This window comes from Enhydra lutris, unplaced genomic scaffold, assembly GCF_002288905.1.
Source record: "Enhydra lutris kenyoni isolate GAN:26980312 unplaced genomic scaffold, ASM228890v2 scaffoldscaffold18, whole genome shotgun sequence".
In the NCBI taxonomy this organism is placed as follows: domain Eukaryota; kingdom Metazoa; phylum Chordata; class Mammalia; order Carnivora; family Mustelidae; genus Enhydra; species Enhydra lutris.
This window is the reverse complement of record NW_019154102.1, coordinates 21181230-21205486: the sequence shown is the minus strand read 5'-3', so window position 1 is coordinate 21205486 and position 24257 is coordinate 21181230. Positions and strand designations below refer to the sequence as shown.

Genomic DNA, 24257 nt, shown 5'->3' with positions numbered 1-24257 from the left:
AATTACTATGAATCTGTCAGATCCAGTATAAACCTTTTAGCCTGGCAATGAAAACTCGCACCAGCTACCTGTGGTCTTTTCCTTATTCCTTCTTTATTTCAGAATCTCCAGTCAAGCCCATCTCTCTGTATTGAGTGCCAGATATGCACTCATGATCGCTTGTATGCTCTCATTCATGCCTTTGTCCCTTCCAGGCATGGTTTCCCTTTTGGCTATCCTGACCCCAGAACTTCCATCTCAAGCCCCTCTTCCAGCTAAAAAGCCCTCTCTGTCCCTCTCTACCCCACCCCGCCTTTGAGCTGTCCCTTCTCTTTTTTTCAAGAGCACTTGGGGTCTGAGACACAGAGGAATTCAGCTCCTGGTTTTGCCCACCAGGCTGGGCTGTCATTCCCTCAGGAGGACCCTCTTCCACGACCCCCCACCCCACCCAGGGTCAGCCATCTTCTTGGGCACAAACAGGCCCTAGAAAAACCCTTGCTAGCTTGCTTGAAGTTCTAATGGGACAGTTGAAAAAATAGATAGAAAATGTGGTGCTTTCTATCCTTAGGGATTATTTGGGCTGAACATGAAAATTAGATAAATAATAAATAAGCCATACGCAAACAGATCATGGATGGGAAGCCTGCAGGCTTGGGGTCCACACTGGGGCTGACATCCCACTGGCAGATGTGTTTGGGTGGAGGAAACAGAATACGACTCTGACTCCTCCCATTTGCCTCCCTGCACCCCGCCCCCAGATGTAGTGGCAATTTTTAAAAGTGTGGGGGAAGCAGGTGCACCTGGGTGACCCTGTGGGTTAAGCCTCTGCCTTCAGCTCAGGTCATGGTCTCAGGGTCCTGGGATCGAGCCCCACATTGGCTCTCTGCTCAGCAGGGAGCCTGCTTCCCCCTCTCTTTCTGCCTGCCTCTCTGCCTACTTGTGATCTCTCTCTCTCTCAAATAAATAGATAAAAATCTTTTTAAAAAATAAAAATAAAAAGATAAAAGTTTGGGGGAAGCAGCTAACTTCAGTTAGGAGAAATGGGGGCCAGCTGGAAGAAGGCTTTTTTTTTTTTTTTAAAGATTTCATTTATTTATTTGACAGAGAGAGATCACAGCAGACAGAGGCAGGCAGAGAGAGAGAGAGAGGGAAGCAGGCTCCCTGCTAAGCAGAGAGCCCGATGCGGGACTCGATCCCAGGACCCTGAGATCATGACCCGAGCCGAAGGCAGCGGCTTAACCCACTGAGCCACCCAGGCGCCCCAGAAGGCTTTTTTTTTTTAAATAAATATTCTCCTTTCATCTATTTGACCCCTATCCTGGGGTGGTTTTCTGTATTTTCAGGAGAGAAAGAAACCACTGCCGAGGAGCCTGGCTCACCTGTAAGGTCTGCACCAGCTTCTCCAGCACAGAGCCCAGCGAAGTCAGAGACTAAGAGCCCTGCGGTCTCTCCCTCCAAGTCTTTAGACGGTAAGTGGAGCTGAGCAGCTAGAAGGGAGGAGGCATCTCCACAGCTCAGAAAGGGGTCTGCACAGAAGGCAGGGCAGACATGCTCACTCCAGGGACTCTGCCTTTCAGCAGGACTTGTCTGCTACCCAGAAAGCTTTCTGTTCTGCCATTTCTAGGGAGTTTGAAATAGGGGTTTCCAAATTTAAGCTTGTTTCATTCAAAGGCTGTGACAACACAGCTTACAGTTAAGTCCCTGTTTAAGCAATAATGATTGACTCACAGCCTTCCCACCTCTCACTCAGACTAGGTTGGCTGGTGGGTCTTTCTAGATGCACCAGCCTAGTGCTCAGACTCTAATGTGCTTAGGGATCACCAGGATCTTGTTGAAATGAAGTTTCTGATGCAATAGGTGTGGGGTGGAACCTGAGACTGTATATTTCTAACAAGCTCCCAGGTAAGGCTCATGATGTCATTCTCAGCCTTTGGAATCTCAACACACTGGAATTACCTGGCGAGGTTTAAAAATCCTGACACTGGCCTGGGTCCCACCACAGCATCCCCTGTGGTTCTCAGTTAAATGGTCTGGGGATGGGGTACAGAAGAGTACACTGGAGTTTTAAGATCTCTCCAGCTACATCAAATGTGTAGCCCAGGCTGAGAACCACTTCATTAGATACGGGTTTACAGAACTAAGGTCTAGGCCCAACTCAACTGCTAACTAATAACAACCCTACTGCTAATTTTAGAAAATCAGGTAATCTTTGTGCCTCAGTTTCCTTGTCTGTGAAAAGGGACTACCAGTATTTTCCCTTTTTAAGGTTCTTATACATATAAGAAAGCTGTAGATGAAAACATAAAGCATGAAATGGAAAATATAAAAATTTCATTCATAAAGAATGAAATGAAAAATATAAAAGAAAAAATTTAAATGTAAGATCTGATTGTGATTATGATTAATAATATACATATGGTGGATAATAATACTATTATATTATATTATATTATGTCTATACTACCTAGATCGTAAAACTGTCTTTATTGAGGTCCTAGAGTCCCTCTAGGCAGGAACACTGCTCCCTAGGTCCCCTGTGATTTTCCCTGTTCTGGATAGACTGACCACACGTGTGGATGCTGCTAGAACCCCCCAACCTCTGAGCTCCCTCCACAGGCAGATTGTTGCCTTGAGTGTAATCCCAGTGTTGCCAGAGGAAACTCATCTGCTTGTGGCCAGAGCTCCAAGTGGATGTCCCCTGTTTGTGTTCATTGTGTCTCATCGTGGTGTTATCAACCTGTCTCCACAATGTCTTCCTTTCTCTTCCCATTTGTGCCTTCATCAAAGGAGTTTCCTCCGATTCTGAATACTTGTCTCTGTAGTAAGTATAGAGAGGCTATTTACTAACTCACCCCAACACTTGCAATGGGGGAGGGAGGTCTCTTTAAAAAAAAAAAATGTGTTTATCCCCAGCTTTTTCTTTGGCAACCCTGACTTTGGGAGGTTTCTTGGCTATAAAGCTCATGACCAACTCCACATGTGCTCTGCATGGGCAGGCTTCCCTCTGGGATATGCACACATAGGATGGACTCGTGCACATACACACACTCTCATCCTCACATGGGGCATGCCACCCAGAGGCAACAAGCCTGCACAGTGAAAGGGCAGGGGTCCAGCTCCTGGGCCCTCCCTGTGGAGGAGTCCTTATGGCCCTCATGGGCACATCGGCATCCCTTTTCCTAATGGCCCCTCCAAGGAGCCCATGAACTCTTCTAGGGCTGTGGCACAGAGCCTGAATGGCCCGAGAACCAACTGCCTTCTGGAGATGCTTAGAGCACCTGGCCTGACCATGTCTTCAACATCCCCCAGGGGTGCGCACCAGCCACAGGAGGGAAATCCAAGCGGGAGAGGCAGCTTATGACAGCAGTGGGACAAGGGATGGTAATCGCATTTCAGCTCCTGGGAACCTCTGGGAGCAACCTCTGCTGTTCAGAGGGACAGAGTGTGGAAGGAGGGGTGTAGGATAAGTGCTTACCTACCCTGACATTATTCCCACGGGTAGCACTATTCTTGCCCTCTCTGGTGCAAATCTGTGCCTTCATGGAGGGGCACACCCTGGTAGAGTTGTTAGAAAAATCAAGATCTTCTTCCCTGAAGATTCGGCCCATAGTACAGACAGAGCTGAGCCCGCACGATGAGGCCAGAGTTATTGCTGCTTTGGGTAATCAGGGTGGGGCATAGAGGGCCATGGCCATGCCACACGGTGGCTTGCCCAGCTCCTCAGGGCTGACAAGGCTGAGCCTCCCACTCCCATCAAGGTGAGCGCTTTCACATTAGCTCCCCGCTTGAATCAGGGGTGGCTTTTCACTGCGTGCCACCATGCTCTGGTGCTGAGTCACCTCGGTGTCCCTCCTCCTCTCTCTTCTACCTCATCAGCCTCCCTGAAGGAGACTCTTTCAAACCCTCTTCCTCCACATCTGGTCATCTCTGTCATCGCCTTCTCTTTGATCAGCTCCTGATCCCTGCACCTGCTGACTCCATCCCCCGATAACCTCTCAGGAGCACTGGCAGTGCCTGCCAGAAAGAGCCCTGCATTCAGGATCAGATGATCAGCACTGTCACTTACCGATTTTGCCATCTCAAATAAGTCACTTAAAAACCCTGCAGAATGGGGGGCTGCCTAACAAGAATCCTTGTCCTATCCTAAGCCATAGCACTGTTACTGGGATAAAATGAGCAAATGGATACAAAAGGGCCTTGTAACTTGCTTCCATCAATCAGTTCTCATTACGTACTGTGTTCTTGGGATTGTGAGAGAGAATACAGGCATGCTGTTTCAAGCCAATAAACTTGGGGATGGAGGTTGTTACGTAGCAATAGATAATTACTGAATCACGGTGCATAATAAGAGCTGGTTTTATGGAAATCCATTTTTCTGTGGGTTGACCAGGCTCAGCTGGATGATTCTGTTCCATTCAGGTAAGCCGTGGCTGCATTTGTCTGGGAGCCTGACTGAACTGGGACTTCCAAGATGGCGTACTCATGTCAGGCGCCTTGGCCGGAACAGCTGGAAGGCTGGGCTCAGCTGGGACACGGGGATGGCTAGGTCTCTGTCTCTCTGTCTCTCTTAATGTGGTTGTAGGGCCTCTCCATGTGTGTTTCCATCAAGGCAGTCAGACTTCATTACACAGTGGCTCAAGGCTCCCCAAACTCTGAAAGCAGGAACTTCTAGGCCTTCTTAAGTCTTCAGCCTAAGGCTGGCTCCTTGGCACTTACTCAGCATTCTGTTGGTGGCTGTGAACCACAGGGCCAGCTCAGATTCATTGTGGCAGGGGACCATACCTAACTGTGTCCTCTTAAAAAAAAAAAAAGAAGAAAAATGACACATGAAACTATAAAATGGATATATCAGCAATGGATTTAGAGAATTTGGGGCAAGATCATTGTCAAATTTCAGGGGAGGCTTGAGCCAGGTCAGAGGGTTTAAGAGGCCAACTAGCAGGTAAAGGAGGAGAATGGACAGAAGGTTGAATTTAGACAAGTGTATTGATTTCAAGACTATTGCCAGGTGATGACCATGGGGACACATGGTGGGAGGGTAAGAGTGCAGGCCATCGGAGTAAAGGCTGGATGTAGTAGGGAACTTAGTAACTGGATGATGAGAGGACATGGGCAGGACAGTAGAAGGATGGAAGCCAGGGCCAAGGTGTTGGATGCTAAGAGAGAGACAGTCCTCAAGAGCCATCTGGAAGAGGACGTTGACTTGCGTAGAGAAGTTCAGAAGTTGGAAAAGACCTAACAAATAAGAATTTGTCCACAGTCAAACTAGCCCATTCTGTCCCCAGATTTACAACCCTCTGTCCTGTGTCCCATGTAATCATACATTTCTCTGGTCTTTACCCCTATCAAGTACCCTAGTTTTTTCCTAAAACTTCCTTCCCCACCCCTTCCTTCTATAAGTCATACCAGTCATACGTCCCCCATTGCTCACATTCCTAGAGAGTGGTGCATGCCCATTACCTTCCTGTGGTATGAGATCTCATACAGCTCACTCACACACACCAGCATTCACACACCACACCCACATACCCATTCACAAACTCACATGCCCACACACACAAACTCAGCACAACTCATACACTCACCCACACACTCACGCACCACACCCCCATACTTATTCACACAGCTCACTCCACATTCACACACTTACAAATTCACACATGCACACACATCCTCACACACTCACAAACACATGCACACACACGTTCTCATACACTCACACACTCCTCTCAGTTTCACATAATGAAAAGAGCACAAAACTGGATGTCAGGAGATTGAGGTCTGCTCACTTTTACTACTTGACTCAGTTTTCATTTCTGTAAAATGGGAGGAGCTGAGCTAGATGATCTTTAAATTCCTTTCTACTTTTCAGAGTCTGTGGTTTTAGAATTCCCCCTCCTCTCTCCCCACCCAGGCATTTCAAAGCTTGAGTGGAAGCAAGGTGGGGGAAAGAGTGGGAAGGGGGAGAAAGGGCAGTAGTGGGGTTCAGTTTCTGGGGCCTGAGCAGCTCTGGCTTTGAACATGGCAGCAATCCAAATAGGTTCCCTCCAGGTGACCGCTAGAGTGGGCCAACCAGGCAACTTCCCCTTTGGTTAATCCTTTTATCTTAGAAATATGGGGTCCATATCACTCAGGGAATTCCATTCTCCCTCTGCCTTCCCCTTTCTGCCTATTGGAAAGATACTCTCCATTTTTCCAAAAGTTCCTCTCTGGTATCAGAAATGAGATTGGTATTAAAAACATGTAATTTCCATGTTAGCTAACTAGAATTTAAATAAAAGCTTTAAAAAATTTTTTAATTTTTTAATTAAATGCCTGGATGGCTCAGTCGTTAAGCATCTGCCTTTGGCTCAGGTCATGATCCCAGGGTCCTGGGACCGAGCCCCGCATCGGGCTCCCTGCTCTGCGGGAAGCCTGCTTCTCCCTCTCCCACTCCCCCTGCTTGTGTTCCCTCTCTCGCTGTCTCTTTCTCTCTCTCTGTCAAATAAATAAAATGAAATCTTTAAAAAAACCCTTTAATTTCCATATTTTTACTGGTGAAACTGAACTGGTTACAACAGTTCTTAGATTCTTCCACTGAGTTGTATGTGTTAGTGGTCTCCTCCTTCCTATAACCTCTCTCCTCACCTGGGTCTGTCCCCACATTTCGTACTACAGAAGCTCTCAACTGGGCCGTATTGCCACATTTGGACATCATTACCTGTTTACATTTGTAGACAAGGACCCAGAATAAAAGACTTGCCAAGGGCCTGTTCCCAAGGCAGGTTTCGTGAAAGAGGGTACAGGTTTCGGGTGAGAACCCTGCCTAACCCTTTCCCCCTACAATGTCAGCCTGTCCCTCCTTTTGCCCTAGACTTATTTTATAGAACTGCCTAGAAATGGTTCTGTTAGCCGCACATGGAAATTCTCACCTGGTCAAAATCTTATGGGTTGTATCTTTTAATCTTTTCCTAGAAGGTGCTAAGAAGACAGAAACAAGCAAAGCCACCACAGAGCCTGAAACCACACAGCCAGAAGGAGTGGTGGTCAACGGGAGGGAGGACGAACAGACCGCAGAGGAAATTCTCAGCAAAGGCTTGAGCCAGATGACCACCAATGCCGACACAGATGTTGATACCTCTAAGGACAAAACCGAGTCGGTCACCAGCGGCCCCATGTCCCCAGAGGGCTCACCTTCCAAGTCTCCCTCCAAAAAGAAGAAGAAATTCCGAACCCCGTCCTTCCTGAAAAAGAGCAAAAAGAAGGAGAAAGTGGAGTCCTGATTGGTAGTGCCCTTGGGCTCCCATCCACACCCTCTCCCTCCACCCCTTCCCTTCTCCCATCTCTGTCCCTGGAAGCACAGGGCCAAGGAGGGATAGAATAGGACCCTGGATCACACTCTGAGGGGGAACTTAGAGATGACCCAACCAACCCCTCATTTTCCATTTGCCCCAGAGAAATCAGGTGACTTTCCCAAGGTCACACAGCTAGTTAGTGGTAGAGCCTCCACTAGAATTGGGGTCTCCTGGCCCCCAGTCCAGTGCTCTTTCCACTACACAACACTGCCTAGTTGTGGGCTACCTTTGTGAGGATGCAGTCCACCAGTCTGAGCCTGGGGCAGAAGGCCAGAGTGGGCTGTAAAGGCCTCACAAGTCTCAGACCAAATCAGACACGTTGAGACTTCCCCTGAGCAAGGTCCTCTTCCTCACAGGAATCCAATCTCCTGCTAATGGAGCTGTCACAGTTTAGAAATCTCTCTTTTCCATAGGGTCCCCGCCCTGCTGCTCTCAGTAACTAGACAAATTGACCCGTCCCCTACACCAGGAGTTAATCTTTGTTCCCAAGGGCTGATGGCTTAGCTTGTACTTCCCCAACCACTAACCCTGAGCTTTCTTCATGGAACCTCCTGAACGATGGGTGGATGAAGAATTGTAAGAGCGGGCATACATAAGGGCAAGCCAAGTCAGCCACAGGATTGGGCATCGTTTAATCAATGTAAGAAGCCAGGAACTTGGCCCATTTGAATCGTGGATCTCAGGCGCTTCAAAACTAAAACCAAATTTAGCTTAGAGAAAAGTTGTCTCATGCTCAGGGCGGAAATTTGGGGTAATTCAGATCCTCTGTTGGCTTTGGGTTGTACAAGGAGGATCAAAACAACACAGGAAATGCTATGCTTTCTAGCTTTGCATGGTACATGGAGCAATGTGGCTGTACCTGTTTCACTCCTGTCTGGCGGTCAGGTGTCCCCTGACCTTCTTTCCAACCTGGAAGCACTGGCTCACAGACTGGAACTGGCATCTTACCCTTGGCACCTCGACTTTGGCTCCTTTGGGTTCTGACTCAGTCATTCTGGGTCCAACAGAGGAGAATGAGATGAGCCCTTGAGAATTAATTCTCTTGGATCAGCTATCAGAACAATCAGCTTGGGTGTCCTTGCCCTGTCACTACCTGTCCATCCCGGGGCCTAGCAAGAGCCACGGCTGCTGCTGTTAACGCCAACACTCTCCGTTCATACTCTTCCACGGGACACCGATTAATGAGCATTGTTGGCTCCTAAAAAAGTAGACAATCCATTCTCTTTATAGCACAGTGTCTTCAAAGAGTATTTTTCCTTTTTGTTCTGATTATGGTGAAAGTACTTTTGAAGTTCTTAATCATAGTTTTTCACTTTTGAGCACTTTCTATATACAGACACTGTGCAGGCTTTCCATACGTTATACCCTTGGACGGTCACGATAGTCCTGTGATGTGGTTAAGACAGTCCCATTTTACCAGTAAGAAAACTGAGCCCCCAAAAGGACAATTGACTGCTCCGGGTAACTTGGCTAGAAAGATCCAGAGCCTGGATTTGACCTCTGGGTCAGTCTGAGCCCAGAGCCTTTGTTCTTAACAATTACGATGATTCGAAAACTTGAAATCCCCAAGCGGGGGGTTTAATTTAGTCCAGGACCCATTTCTGTGACTGGTCTCCACTGTGTAATGTCAGCATTTGAAATGAAGGCAGGAAACTACCTGTGTTCTCCCTCATCAGTGCATGTTAAGCTTCTGACAAACGTGGACTGTGGCGAGGCCAGTGCGGACCTCTGACGGAGGAGAGGCAGGAGACTTCTGGTTGAGCCAGAGTACGGGGGGCTGTTTCTTGAGAAGAAAGGAAGCATGACTAAGGAGAATGCAGAACTGTGTCTCTCTCGTGCAGATCTCTAAATGCTATCCCAGCTCCTGCTCCGCTCTACTTTCTGATGGGCCTTGTGATGGGCAACCCCGTGATCAGGGGCATCTGATGTCTCAGAAAAGTCAATGGGAAATGCCTTTAAAAGCCAGTCCTTTGATGCCTTCTTTGAAAAACTAGATTTCACATTCATCCTTTCATCCCTCACAATATTTGTGAAGCACCCACAAAGCACCAGGCATTATGCCATCATTAAAAGAAACCCCTCGTTGTGGCTAGAATCATCAGCAGCAAACAATGTTACGGGATGAATGGAGAGGATCACCATTGATGCAGCTTTTTGTGTTGGAGTGGTTGTAGCTCAGAGATGATGTTGATTGACTCTCCGCATTCAACAAATTCTCTTTATTCCCTTTACCACAACGAGGCCTCATTTAGGTGAAAACAGCACAGCCTTGCTGGAGGATCATCCTTGGAATTTATGCCATGGGTCCACCTTTTATTTATGCATTTGTTCATCCTCATGCCTTCGAACACAACCACCACCACCAACAAAACGCCATGAGCTTGGGTCATGGGTCGAGTCAGAAGGCAGAACGTAGTCCCTGCCCACAGAGGTTTTTAGGTATAGGAGGCTTGTAGGCAAGTTACGAAAAGGGCAAGGGGGCAGAGATGACATAAGGAAGTAATGGTTTATTGTCTTCTGGACCAGAGAAACTTTCCTGAAAGATGTGATGATTAAGTTAGGTTTTCTGACAAGGAGGAATTCTCCAGGAAGACAAAAGGGTTGGTGGGATATTCGTGCTGAGGGAAGAGCATGTGCAAAGGCACAGAAGCACAAAACTCCATGACAGGCCCACGGAGTCACACAGGAACGCCGGAGCATAAGGTGTAATGGACGGGGGCTTTGTTTCATAGGTGGGCAGGGCTGGCTCAGAGAGAAATCTGCAGAAGTGTGCAACTAGATTTTATACTGAAGGGGGTTTGGAGCTGCTGATGGCTTCCAATCAGGGCGTCATGGTCAGCTTGACTTTCACAAAAGTCCACTAGGCGATTGAGTGGAGAATGGCTGGAGAGAAATGTGGTGAAGGCTCAGACCTCCTAATGAGGTCCATCAGCTCAGAAACGTGCCTGGTGGCCTGCCTTACACTCCGTTTTTTCTTTATAGTGCATAGCTTGCTTCCTGCACAGAATTTCACTTCCCCAAAGCTCTTTGAGTAAGGCATCTTAGGAAAGATTTTCAACAAGGAGAGGGAAGCATTCAAAGAGCTAATGCTTGGTGCGGTTTCCAGGTCTGTCTCGTCCCACCGCAGAACTGCCATGGGATCCGGGAGGCCCTCTGCCGGTTTCTTACTCTTGCGTGAGTGTCGGGGGTAGCGCATTGGATGCCGCTGCAGGAGACGTGCAGTCCGAACAAAACCGTGGGCTTCTAGGGAGAGGACGGGACGTTTTCTTTGGGTCTGGAAAAAGTTGGCTGAAAACTTTGACCAGTGTCTGTCTGGAGAAAATGTCTCTAAGTGGGGCTCAGAGTGGGTGGGCAGGAGGAGCCGCTGTGCTTGGACATGCTGCAGCAAGGGCTGAGAACACGGGAGCCAGTCTGCAGTGTGACTGATGTCTGACCTGGAAAGTGGGGAGGTTTGGAGGTTGTTTCCATGGAAAGTCAGGCAGGGGTGGCTTGGGGAGGCAGCAGGAGAGATGGTTACAGAGACACAACTTGGCTCCAGTGACTCTCTGTGCGCTGGTGGCTGACACCCAGAAGTGATGTGAGAGAACCGTCCACACCATGTGACCTTCCTCAAACTTTGCAAAAAGCTTTGCCAAGAGGCAGGCCTCTAGCACAGATCTGTGCTCCATTAGAGCTTCCTGGCCTGTAGTGACCCAAGTAACTGTCCAAATTCAGCCAGGTAACACAGAGATAACAATCACCTGCCCCAAGGGGCGCCTGGGTGGTGCAGTTGGTTAAGCATCTGACTCTTGGCTTTGGCTCAGGTCATGGTCTCAGTGTCCTGGGATCGAGCCCTTTGCTGGGTTCCATGCTCAGTGTGGAGCCTGCTTGAGGTTCTCGCTTCCTTTCCCTCTGTCCCTCCCACCCAGCCTTGCTCCCTTGCTCTCTCTCTCTCTCTCAAATAAGTAAATCTTTTTTTTTAAAAAAAAGATTTTATTTACTTATTTGACAGAGAGACACAGCGAGAGAGGGAACGCAAGCAGTGGGAGAGAGAGAGGGAGAAGCAGGCTTCCCGCGGAGCAGGGAGCCCGATGCGGGGCTCGATCCCAGGACCCTGGGACCATGACCTGAGCCGACCGTGGATGCTTAACCACTGAGCCACCCAGGTGCCCCTCAAATAGATAAGTCTTTTTAAAAATATAGCCTCCCTCAACAGTCCTCTAACGAAAACGGGGATCTTCCTCTGCAGACAGAGAAGTTCTTTTTAAGGGACTTGCAGGGGTTTGGATGAGGACCCCGGTCTGTAAGAACCCCATTAGAAGCATCGCTGTCCTCCTGTGGATTTGCATACACTGAGCCTTGACTCCTCTCCCCGGGTCTGATGCCCTGAGTGTGGCAAGGCAGTCATTCAGATGTCACTCAGCACCATCATAACAGGGCTATTGCTGTCCTTATAGGCCACTGTTCTGCTTACCCTGGATTTGAAAGAACCATTCCCCCCAACAGCATGATTCAATTCTGAAAGCCGAAAAGATCAAAAAGAAGTTTGGATTTTTCAGTGGAGGTATGCATTGGGGTAGATGGACACGTAGCCCACCATCAGCCTCTGGAGGCCCTTTTTTGCACAAGTGCATAGTCTATGTTCCAGTTCTAGGCCAGGAGTGATCAGTTTTTGACTCTTGAGCAAATGCGAAAGCATGCAGTCCTTACTCCTGTTCCTTACGCAGGTCAGCGGAAGCCACTGAATTCGTTGCTAGAGCTGCTGCTGACTCTGAGCGTAGAGGGAACAGGTCTTGTATCTCTCTCACCAGTTGAGTCAATGCAAACTCTCAAAGACAATAGCACTGAAAGGGTCTGAGAAGAAACTAGGGAGGAGGTAAACCCATGCTCTCCACGCCCACAGAAAGGACAGGGCACCCCATCATTGTTCCTCATCTGTTCCAAAAGGGACAAGTAAACATGAAAAGCCAGAGGCCTGAACGGACTCTGAAGAAACACCGTCATCGGTTATTCATCTGCTGCAGTTTCCCTGGTGTCGCAGTGTGACTGCCCAATGCCCCGTCTAGCCAGCCCACCCACCCGGATGGGGCATACTTTTTGCCAGAAATAAAAGCACAGGGGAGCCCTGTCACCAGAGCATATCCAACCCTCTCGAGCCTCTCACCCGAGAAGCCACCCTCACCCAGGAAGCGACGTGGCTGTTTCGGGTGGGGGTGTCCTCCTTTAGTGGAGAAATCTTCTTTCCTCATTTTATGTAGATAGGTTTCTCTTTCTAGGAATAATTAGCATCTCCAGTTGAGGGTTTTCTTAAAAATACAAAAATGATGGTTTGTCTTGGTTCGTACTTGGGTTTTGCCAAATCGGTGTTTGGTGCCATTTGCCTTCAAGATGACCCCAAAAGTTGGGTCATTGCTATGAGAAACTGGGCCTGAGATGGAGGAGAAATGGTCACAGTCACTGACACAGGGACACAGGTGAGGCCGGAGACCAAGCCTCAAGAGCTTTCCCGGTGTGGTGGCTCCTCAGCTTTCTTCCCACCCGCCCTGTTCCCAAGGAGCAGGATGAGGCCGTCACGGACGTGGCAAGTCCTCGAACTCTAAGTAGCTTAGAGAAACCTTAAAGGCTTGGGGTGGTGGGAGAAGAGCTGTAGAAAACCCCCTCACCGTTCTCCCCTCCAGCAGATCATCTCATATAACTTTTAGATCTTCCCTTTCTAAATGAATCAGGAGGAGGATGACAGTTGGACCAAGGACAGAGGGGCCAATTTAAAGTCATCAAAGCTCTTATAAAATGAGATACTTTGGGGATCCCTGCCCCCACATCTCAACCGCACCTCATGCCTATTAGACCTGCCTTGTGGGTGACGGCTTAATCTCCGTGGTATAGTCCACCCTTAAACTCCTGCCATCTATGCTTCAGCCGCTGAGTCCGGCGCCGTGTTCTCCCTCTCCCGGGAAGCCTCGCTTGGGGAGAGGGTCCAAGCTCACCTGGCTGGATATGCAGGGGTCTAGTTAGAGAGTGCCGTGTTCTCTAAAGCCGTGGATGGTTTCAGTGAAATGTCTGTGTCTGACAATCGTCTTCCCTTGTACATGCATTGTCTGTGTATAGCTTTTCCTAGTATAGTGAAGTCTCAGATAGGGGTTCCATGTAAATACTCTTTCTGCTACGGAAATGCCAGCCCCCTGGATCACGCGTTATCCCCACGAACGGTTTTGCCTTTCTCTACGCTAACACTTTTTGAGCCACTAATGTGCAAATTGATGATTAGTTTCTTGGGCTTTTATTTTGCAATTTTATATATATATATACACACATATATATTATATATATATATATATATATATATATTTATGGGTTGGTTTTGTATAGTTTTCTGTTTGAATCTCTGAGCACCAAAGCTGCCCTTGGATTTTCAAGAGAACTTTCCAAAGCCACTTCCTGAGCCCCCTTCCCCCCACTCCCCTGCTGCTTTGGTGTTTGTGATGCCGGATGGTATCTCTGCCCATGGATTTCTGTATGTATGTGCTGTTATCTCACCTATTACCCTAGTAAATCTACCGTGCTTGGCTTCCTGGTGTGTGACCCATCTCTGTTGGCCACCCAGCTCTCCCTGCTCCCAGGGGAGCAGAAGCGGGGGGGAGGGGGAGGGCGGGTCTGAAATCCTTAGAAGGAAACCTCCAGCCACACAGGAAACTCTTATCTTTGAAACCATTCCTCACATGTGGAAAGCCAAGCAGATGACTGAGTTCTGATGGGGAGGGAGGTGACAAAATGCTGTAGACCTCTACGAAGAGAAAAGCCACGTGGATTTGCAAATAGCTCTCGGAGGAAAATCAGTGTAGTTGGCTTGGGGTAAGGGAGAGGATTGCAAAAACAAACGTGGATGGTCCCCATGGGGAAGCAGATTCACCGGCTGGAATGGAAAGAGGTGTCAGGCCAGAATTAGCAGGCTGGGGAGAGCGAAGAGGTCCCCCCAGAGCATGAAAGGGGAATGGAGGTAGTAGGGAAGAGAAAGACGAAGAAAGAGCCCATTCCACTGTATCCCTGCCCCTCTTTCCTCAAATAAGGAGCCCAGAAGCTGTTGAGCATCTGCACACATAGGTCAGGCATTGTGTCCCACACTTAGACATCATTTGAACCCCATAAAACCCATAGGAAGGTCCTGTTATTATCCACTTTACAGATGAGGAAACCGGCTCTGAAATGAGAAGGTTTTTGTGGGCCACAGGTTAACAAACACTTGCCCTTTCCACAACTTTCCCACTAACAATGTCTTGAGCAGATCCCCTCGAAACAGTCTCCATCATTACTTCTGGGCCTGCTGCTTCCTGGCAGGCCTATGTCCACAGGGCCGCGTCTACACCCAGGTACCCAGAAGCTCCCTAGGCCAGCCCTGCCCCAAGGCCATCAGTGTCTCCTCTCCTGAGGTCACCATGCCCACCCCTCCCCCCAACACACACACAACACAACAGCTCTGTAATCTCACAGCTGGGAGCTCTGCTCAGACCAAGGAGCACAGCCACGAGCTGACACCACCCTACAGAGCTCTCTGCTGTTGAAGGCCGTGTTGGCAGCCCTCAAGGGGAGCTCTTCTTCCATACCGCTAGACGTCCACCGCAGAACCAAGGCAGACAGACACGAGAGCAGAACTCCTACCTTCCAGAAATGCCAAGCGCTCTCTTCAGAGGATGCCTCGCAGGAGAGAAGACCTAGGGCCCAGGGACCCGCCATTCCCTGCACATGGCAGGAGCACCCCCTGGACAGGAAGAGGGAAGGCCGGGGTGGGGGTGCCAGCTTCTACCCAGAGCTGGCCCATGGCGCTGAGGCAGGGCTGGGACTCTGGGGGAATGAGGTGGGCTCCAGGCCTGACCTCGAGCGGAGGCAAGGTGCCTGGGCTCACACTGTGGAACTCTGTTTGCAAAGTCGCAGTGAGGAAGCAGGGAGGGGGTGCTCCGTGCTGGCCACCTTAATAAATCTGCCAAAGGAAACCTTCCACCAAGTTATTGTGGATCCCCTGCTACTGCACAACTATTCTCTCATCTAACACAATGTAACCGTAAGAAATAGAAATCTTTCCTTTTCCTTGAGGCCATTGAACATGGATCCACACATCTGACAGGAACCACATTTAATCTAACAGAGAACTCATGCTGTCAAGAATAAGCGTGGAGAAAAATAATGTAATGACTTAATCGTTCAAAAGCAGGAGACCAGTCTGAGAAATTGGAAGACCCTATGTTCCATGGAGCAGAGTTACTGCAAGAAGCAGCAGGAAGGTTAAGAAAATCTCTGTTAATATCCATTTACCAGAAAACACCAGCCAGTCATGAAAAGGGAGTACTTCAAAAACACATTTTTTGGTGGTGAAAAACAATACCATATTTTAAAACGAGGCGTCGACAGTCAACGGCAGTTTCCATATTGTTGATGAATGGGGAGAACATAAAGATATGTTTAGACGTGAAGGATCCCAAGTCCACCACTTGAAAAAAAAATTAGCCTATCCTGTATCTGGTTGATTGGGAAATCAATATAAGTAAATAACTCAAGAATAGAGAAAACATGAAATTAAAAAACAGTAGTGAGAGCAATTAAAGCACGTAAATTTACAGCTAAGTCTAGTTTTTCATTATCAGTTTAACGAATCTAAGGCAATTGTTTAAGAAGTAGTTACTGCTACGCACACACACATTTAGGTCAGCAGAGAGGTAAATGATGCTGTCCTTATTACTGATGAGAGGGATATAATAGATCAGTTCATTTTTAAAATTGTTACTATAGGAATAATGGTTCGCTTACATATAAAGTTGGGAACATATTTATAAAAATGTAAAGATAATTTTCATTAAAAGAAAATATAGCTTTCAAATCACTGAACAGAAAAGTAACCATAAAAAAATCAATAGCAATCCAGCTAAGATGGACTAAAAGAGACCATATTTGTCACCCTGCCTACAGAACCCCCAAAATGAATAAAATACAGGAAAGAATGACGTTTAGGACACCTGAAAATGATCAGTAGGACACAAGAAAGCTTCCTTGTCTTAACCACTCATCCCAAAGCGAAGATTGCTACGCCTCCTACTGCCGCTACTAAAGAGGACCACAAGGGGGCGACATTTCCCTTCTCTGCTTCCACTTTGCAGAAACCTCCCAAGCAGGTCTTGCATTTTCCGGCAGATAGACCCTAGCAGTTCTGTCATAAAACTCGGCCTCTTATCACCAGCAAAGAGGTCAAGGATGAGCAGTGAACCTGATTTCTGAGTAGCCTTTAATGCTTACCTACTAACCAGTGCTTTCTGCCTTGTTCCCGGAGTGCTGGTTTTTTGGGGAGCCTGCCCACCGGCCCCAGCTCACTGAGATCTGTTCTCCTGGCCAAGAGGCCATGCATGATAATGAACATGATAGAAGCCATGAATGATAGTGCTTGGGCTGAATCCTGGTCATGTGCCTTTGTTAAGTCACTTAACAGCTCTAATCTACTGTTCCCTCATCTGCAAAATGAGGAAATAATCAGTATGGAAAATCAGAATTTGGGGGACTAATTTTTGGTGATTTAAGATTATTTTAATTTTCGATTGTACAGTGAAGGACACCATAAAATCTCCAGTCTTTTGGGATTCTAAAGGTCATCTTCTACTATTCTTAAAATTAATGCATGCACATACACACAAGCACATGCCCAGACTCTCCCTCTCTTACTCACCCTTTTATTCATTCTAAATAAATTTAAAATTGATTATCTCAGCTTCCATTGTTTTATCTGCTCAAAAGATCCTGACTTAGCAAGCAGGAGGAGTCTCTCCTCTCTTGAAGTGGATCTTTGCCTCTAGTGCCTCAACATGTAACAAAGGTCATCCCTGACCAACACAGCCACTCTGAGCCTTGGGAAGTCCAGGCCCAGAGTATACTTGGAAGCTTTCATACTATAAACATTGAAAAGTTTTAAATCAAGCTAAACATTTTATTTTATTATCATTTTTGAAGATTTTATTTATTTCTTTGACAGAAAGAGACACAGCGAGAAAGGGAACACAAGCAGGGGTAGTAGAAGAGGGAGAAGCAGGCTTCCCGCTGAGCAGGGAGCCCAGTGTGGGCCTCGATGCCAGGACGCTGGGATCATGACCTGAGCTGAAGGCAGATGCTTAATGACTGAACCACCCAGGTGCCCCAAGCCAAACATTTTAAATTAAATATGTTCTATTCTCCTACCTTTACAAATATACATTGATAATGAGGTTGAAGGCCAGGTTCAAATTGAGAAGACTCAGAGTTGGAATTCTGCAGAGGAAGACGGTAGTGTGGGAAAAACTACTCTCCGGTCTCTAACTATTATCCTGAGGCCTGTTACCCTTCTCTTCCAAATGCTGGATCCATTCCTTGCCACAAGTGGCCTTGTGGCACATGCGGGGACACCTGGACCTCATGTCCAGGCTCTATTCATAACCCCACGCCAAGAACTGTCCTCTGGGACCCCTGTGAGCCCCTGGGAGTATGAGCTCTGTAAAGAACCTGTGCAGTCATTAGAGCAGGGCATTCTGGGGTCCTGGATAGTCAGAGCACGAGGTAGCACTAGGTGGGCTCGTCCCCTTGGCCTGCAGGCCCCATGCCCATGGAGGGTGCGGCTAGACAAAGTGTCAGGGCAGGACCCTCTGTAGAGCAGGCCTCAGGGCCGGGGCCCCTCTCGTTCAGATCTAAGGCCAGTATTGCTGCCCAGAGTCCTAGGGAGGGCCAGGAAGGGACCACTGACCACAAACCGAATATTCACTGGGAAGGTGAAGGACAGCTTGGTTTCTTCCAGCCCTCATTAGCCTGTAAATCAACCAGCCACCTCAGACCAGATCTGTCAAGTGTTTTTTGTCTTCCCTGGTTAACACAGGACACTTCTCACCCCACCGAGCTGTCCTTAGCCTTCCCCGGATCTAAACGCCGCAGGAGCTTCTTTTGGTGATACCCAAATGCAGAGAGACAAGGGACCCTCGCACGGCGTTAGAACCACTCCCATCCTCCCCCTCTCGCTCTTGGCTGCTGAAACATGGCAAAAACACACAGGAAATAGCACGGGATTGTTGGTTGCTCCACTGCCTCTCCCCTCGGCAGGGTCAGAAGACTGACTTTATCAGATCACCCAGGGGTGATCCAGCTCACGATTATAGCTCATTTTCCACAGACTGCATTTCGGGTGATTCCTTCCTGGTGACATGGAGGGAGCCACCCTCATCTTATCCTTCAGGCATCTCCCAAACACAGGTGCTCCCTCTAGGAGAGCGCTGTAGGCCTCTAATCCCGGCCTCTACGCCGCCATGCTCATTAGTGCCACTACCGGCAGCAGCATCTGCTGACCTGGCCACCAGCTCCGCAGCCGCCCCGTATGGTCTATAAATATCACCATGACCCACAGCTCAGCCTCAGGCACGGATGTCATCATGTCTCCTAATTTCTTCCCATTCATCGTTCGGTCTACATGGGACCATTTTGGCAGAAAGGCCAGCATTCCCCTCTTGAGGTCTCCCCCAGCGGCATCTAGAATTGTCTCGACACCCAGGCTGGGGATTGGGTCGGAAGTGTGGCATTCAAACACTAGGAAGAGAACCAGAGAGTCACAGGAACCCACTTCTGCCATTGTGACTGTCATCGAGGCTTGCACGGCTGTGGAAGTGGACCCCACATGGTCTGAGGGACACTTGTCTACAGCTGAGTAGTTCCCCGACACTGGCCCAATCCCCACAGGGATCAAGCCCTGAGGCAGCCACTTGTTCCCAAAAGGGGACAGAAGCTGGAGAAGCTGTGTTCAGTGGAGCATCCAGCCACAGCCCCCACCAGCTCCTAGGGCTGTGCTGGCCTTGGGACGCCAGCCACACTCCCTTAGAATCCTGCTCATTCTTGCCAGCCAACAGACATAGGTTACAAGGGTAAGTCTACCCTAACAATAGAGATGCAGGGAGAACTTATAAGGTCTTGGCCTCTTCATTCTGTACGGGCCCCTCCATCTTAACAGAAACTAGCATAAGCAAAAAGTTTGGTTTACTGGATAGATATAGAGGTACTCAACAAACCAAAGGAAGTAGTACAGAAATGGAGGCAGGAGGCGTGCGGACTGGAACCAGCCCTTAAAGCCCCAGGACTCAACTTTGCCTGGACTCATCGTTATCTCTACTGCAGACAGGTTTTCACCAGGATCCTCCATCTCATATCCCATCAGTTTCATGATCCAAGAGGCAAGGGAGTATGCTCCTTGAGAGACACAGAAAAATCCTGGGGAAGGGCTCTGACTGACCTGGCTAAGGCCCCATACCCTTTCTGGGGACACTTTCTAGAGCTTGGGGTGGCCATCCCTGGCCCAGCTTGGTCATTTGCCCATGCAGAGACAGGGAGCACTGGAGAAGGACGGGGCTGGAGGGGGACCTGAGCTTCGTTTGGCATGCCATGTTGCAGAGCGCCAAGATACCCAGATAGAGCAGCCAGATGTTTGAATCCAGAGCTCAAAGGAGACATATGGCTGGAGATGTCACCAATGACCAATGACCCAGCTTGGGGGACAGATGAGGACAAGGAAATGTATGAAGGGAGAGAGTGGGAGAAGAGCTTTAGATGAGGTTCTGAGGAGCCCCAAGCCATGGCAAAGACGGGCTGCAAGGGCCACTGAATTCAGAGACACGGAGGCCATTGGTGACCTTGGCAAGACCTGCTTCAGAGGAATGAGGGTCAGAAGGCAGAATGGGATGGAATGAGGAAGGAGGTTCAAGATAGAGAAATGCAGATAGGGAGGGTGGCAACACTGTGAAGACCTTTGATTCTGAAAAGGGAAGGAAGAACAGTGGCAGCTGGGGTGCCATGATGGGGGTGGGAGGGGCATTTTAATTTATTATCATTATATATGATAATATAGTTTTTATGTCACTAAAGATTAAGTATCATATAAAATAACATAGTATGTTATTCATTGTATAATACATAACAATGGTATATAAAACATATTTTATTTATGAGTATATAGCATACAATTCACATTATGTATTATATACTACATATTATGTATACGTAGATATACATAATAGCATATATGAGGATTATGGTTAAATATACTTATAAAAGATTATGTCACAGTAATAATGTAAAATTACTAATTGTATGTTTCATTTCATAGCACATTCTCTTCTTAGGTACATACATGTCAGAGATATTTATGTATTAAAATTAATATTATAAGAAGCAGCTGTGAAACAATCACCCAGTGTAAGAACTAGTCTATTGACAATAACTTACGATGTGTTCCTTCTGTGTCCTGCCCTTGGGCTGCCCTGCTGAAAGTAAGCACCATCCTGAATCCTGTTTTTCATGCCTTTGTGATATTTTCACACATGGAACATTCTGGAGCAGTTAAAACGAATGAACTGCAGGTACGTGCCACAACAGGGATGGGTCATAGCAACGTCCAGTAAGTGCAAAAAGTAAGCCCCAGGGACGCCCGGGTGGCTCAGTTGGTTAAGCAGCTGCCTTCGGCTCAGGTCATGATCCCGGCGTCCTGGGATCGAGTCCCACATCAAGCTCCTTGCTCATCGGGGAGCCTGCTTCTCCCTCTGCCTCTGCCTGCCATTCTGTCTGCCTGTGCTTGCTCTCTCTCCCTCTCTCTCTCTGACAAATAAATAAATAAAATCTTAAAAAAAAAAAAAACAGTAAGCCCCAGAAGAACACCTACAATGTGCCTTCTTTTTAATCAAGTTACAGATACATAAAATAAATTAGTTTCTTTGGGGTGACTATTACTCGTTCCTCTAAAGCAGGAGGCAAGGTGGTCTGCTGGGAGTCAGGGGGAGCGGGAGGGGAGGCTAGGGGTGTGTGGAGAGCAGAGACTGTGGAGGGGAAGTGGTGAGCGTGCTCCCTGGGCAAACTCTTACCCTGCCCGGCAGGTGGCTGCTGGGCATTAAGTGACCGCCCTGCAGAGCCGTCCTGGGAGGCACCCTTGCTGCTGGCTCGCAGCTGCTGGGACCCCTATGGGCAGGGGAACTACCGTGCTGGTTGGCCTGGCGGGGAACTAACCTGACCAGGGGGTCAGAGGCATCTCATTTGTTGTCGAGAGAGCACAGGGAGGTGAAGGGAGAGGGACCGGACAGGGAGGGAAGCAGAGGGCCTCTGCGAGGGTGAGGAAGGGTGGGTGGAGGCTGATGGATGAGCCCCAAAGGGCAGAGTCTGGACCCGGGGTCCTGACGAGCCAGCTGTGACCCCGAGGGGTGGATGGCTCCAGCTGATGGATGAGAAGATCCCATAATGGGATTTTGGAGAAAGAACTAAGACTCCAAACCTGACTGGAGGGAGTGAGGCAGTGCTCAGTGGCAGGTCACCATTGGAGTCATGCGGGACAGCAGGATCTTTGTCCTGAGGGCTCAGTCAGGAGCCTGCTGGCCTCACACCAGACTCCACTCACAGCAGCCTGGGGCAGGGGTCTCCAGCAGCCACCAGTGTTCCAAGAGGGGCTCTGCCTTTATGTTCGACCAACGTGCTATGCCCTCAGGCTTCCCTCTCCCAGCCCCCAACTGCCAGCGAAGGAGACTGGACCTAACGGCTGGCTGCTTGCCCTCTGGGGGAACACGGGCTCCTTGGGGGCACAGGCTGGTATGACTTTTCCCTGTAGCCCCAACACTGCAAAGCAGCTGGACCATGCACGGATGGGGCGGGGGGGCTCAGATGTTTCTCAGACTAACTCGGAGCAGCGGATAGTGGAGCTGGAGGAAGTCAGGGAGATCCCCGGTTTCCTGCCCTCTCCTCATTCTGCAGGTGAGCCAACGGAGGCATAGAGGTGAGTGGCCCGAAGCCCCACGGCTACTCCGTGATTGAGACCAAGGAAGTGCCCAGAGCAAAGACCCTCTCTCCGGAAAAGTACACATGAACACAAAACCTTGCCTGTATCTCCCAGCCGAAGGAGCCCCTGCGGCTCCGTGCGCGGCACCCGCGAATGCTGGCCTCTGTTGGGCATGTGGAGGGATGAGATGACAGATGGGTGGCCCTCTCTGAGGGCTCTGGAGCAGGCCGCCGCGGTTCAGGGCCCAGCTCCGCCCCCTCCCCTCCTAGCGGCGCGGTTACCGAGGGTCCCCTCACGTGACCCGGAGAGGCTGGGTCCTTGCAAACCTGAGCACAGCGGGCCGTGGAGCCAACGTTCTGTAAGTGTTCGCTGCTGTCACGACTGTCACCGAGCGAACCCCTCAGGGAAGTGCAGCAGCAGCAATATTTTTTAAGAGGGCTGAACAACCCCTTGATGAATGTTTGATTCCGTCTGTTCAGGTTTGTGCCGGGACTCTGACAGCAGTCATGAAACCACTCGCTTTTGAGGAAACCTGGCTTCGGGCCTTAGGTTCTCACTCAGGACACGCGTGATTCAATAGGCAGAAGTTTCTTTTGCAGAAAATTGAACGAAGGTTAAAAATAACACATGCGTCGCGTCTCCAGTGAGTTTGGGGGCCGGTCTGTCCCCCTGGGAGTGGGGGGAAGCGGCCCCGCGTCCGGTTCGCAGCGCTGCCTCGCGGCCTCCAGGGGGCGCCCGCCCCCACACACGGCCCCATCCCTTATTCACATCCTGGCTTCGGATCTTCAAGGACCGCCGGTCCCCCTGGGCCACACCACTAATCTCACGCGATTTAGCTGGATACCTATTTGGATCTGACCCTAAGCGCGCCGCCAGCCTCGCCTGCTGGCCTCTAGGACACCATCCTGTGTCCCAGTCGTCCCGTGTCCCTCTGTCTGCCTCGCCTACTCTTCAGCTCTTCCGTCTGCCAATACTGAAGCCAAGTGCGGACTGTGGGGCTCGCCACCTGCCGCAGTTTTCTCGCCATTCTGCACCCCACCCCCAGCGAAACTGCAGCGCCCAGCACGGTGCCAGACGAAAATGGGGCGGGGAGGAACAATCCAGAACAGGGCCTTTGGGGGTGGGGGCGTGGCAGTTTCCTCCTGGCTGGTTATTCGCATGCATTGAGGGGGGAATCCATGCCCTGGTGCTGTTGAATCTGATGTCACTAATTTGGAGTGCACCGTCGTTGGTTACAAAATCTGCCATCTTTTCATTACTGAAAGGAGAGGAGACACGTCACATCTCACCCCCATCTTTTTCCTCCGTCCAACAATGTTTCTCAAGCTTTGGGAAGGGGTAGAAAGCAACACCCAGAACACAGTTTCTCAATTATCGTCTCACTTTGACGATTGCCTTTGCAGAACTAATTAAGGCTAGAAGGGTTTGGCTTTTCTGGACTGAAGGATTCAGAAGCCCTGCCGGGGGTTTTGAAAGGAACAAAATAACATTTTAATATAGGACATTCTGTGCTGTTTCTCCCACATAATCAAGCCACTGGAGTTCTGAGCGAGACTTGCACAAGGACAACCCCAAGAAAGGACCCGGTGAGACAGTAGCCTGTGGCCTCGGGTGGGAGGCGGGATGGCAGGCCTGGCCTGGAACTCTGGTCCCAAGACTCCTTTCACTTCCGTGCCGAGGGGAATTTGCCTGAACACTCTGCCACATCCGTCTCATTAGCCTTTCTTATCCTCCTAGCAGCGCTGGCTTTGCAGTCAGCTGACCTGCAGTCCCACACTGACATCTCTATTTACTCCCAGAGCCAGTCCTTCTCTCCAGGCCTTGATGTTCTCATCCACAAAATGGGCTCCATGGCAGTACCAGCCTCCTGAGATAAGCAGGTGCCACTCTCACGCAATACTGGGCATCAGCACTTGTTTCACAAAAGTGTTTCACACCAGAGGGTAGTATGATTATTGTGATTATCACTATTGCTCCCATTCATCACATAACAAAACCAAGACTCCAGTCAAGGAATTTGCCTGAGAAACCCATGTGGACAGGGCCAAGGCTGAGCCCCATCTCCTGGAGGCTTCTGTCCAGGGCTCTCAGCTTTCCCAGTGAGCTGAGATGTTCCCTGCCATGGTGACAACCACAGGGTTCCTCCTCTCTCCAAAGGGAGGAAG

General features: G+C 49.3%; 1 protein-coding gene across 1 annotated transcript in view; it reads left to right on the top strand.

The window, feature by feature from the left end:
* Positions 1–7292, top strand: part of LOC111148063 (adducin 2) — a 98704-nt gene extending 91412 nt beyond the window's left edge. The window contains exons 15-16 of the mRNA XM_022504437.1: positions 1323–1448; positions 6934–7292. Coding sequence (XP_022360145.1) covers positions 1323–1448; positions 6934–7241 — 434 coding nt within the window. The 3' untranslated portion in view covers positions 7242–7292. The remainder of the gene's footprint in view (positions 1–1322; positions 1449–6933) is intronic.
* The last annotated feature ends 16965 nt before the right edge of the window (positions 7293–24257 follow it).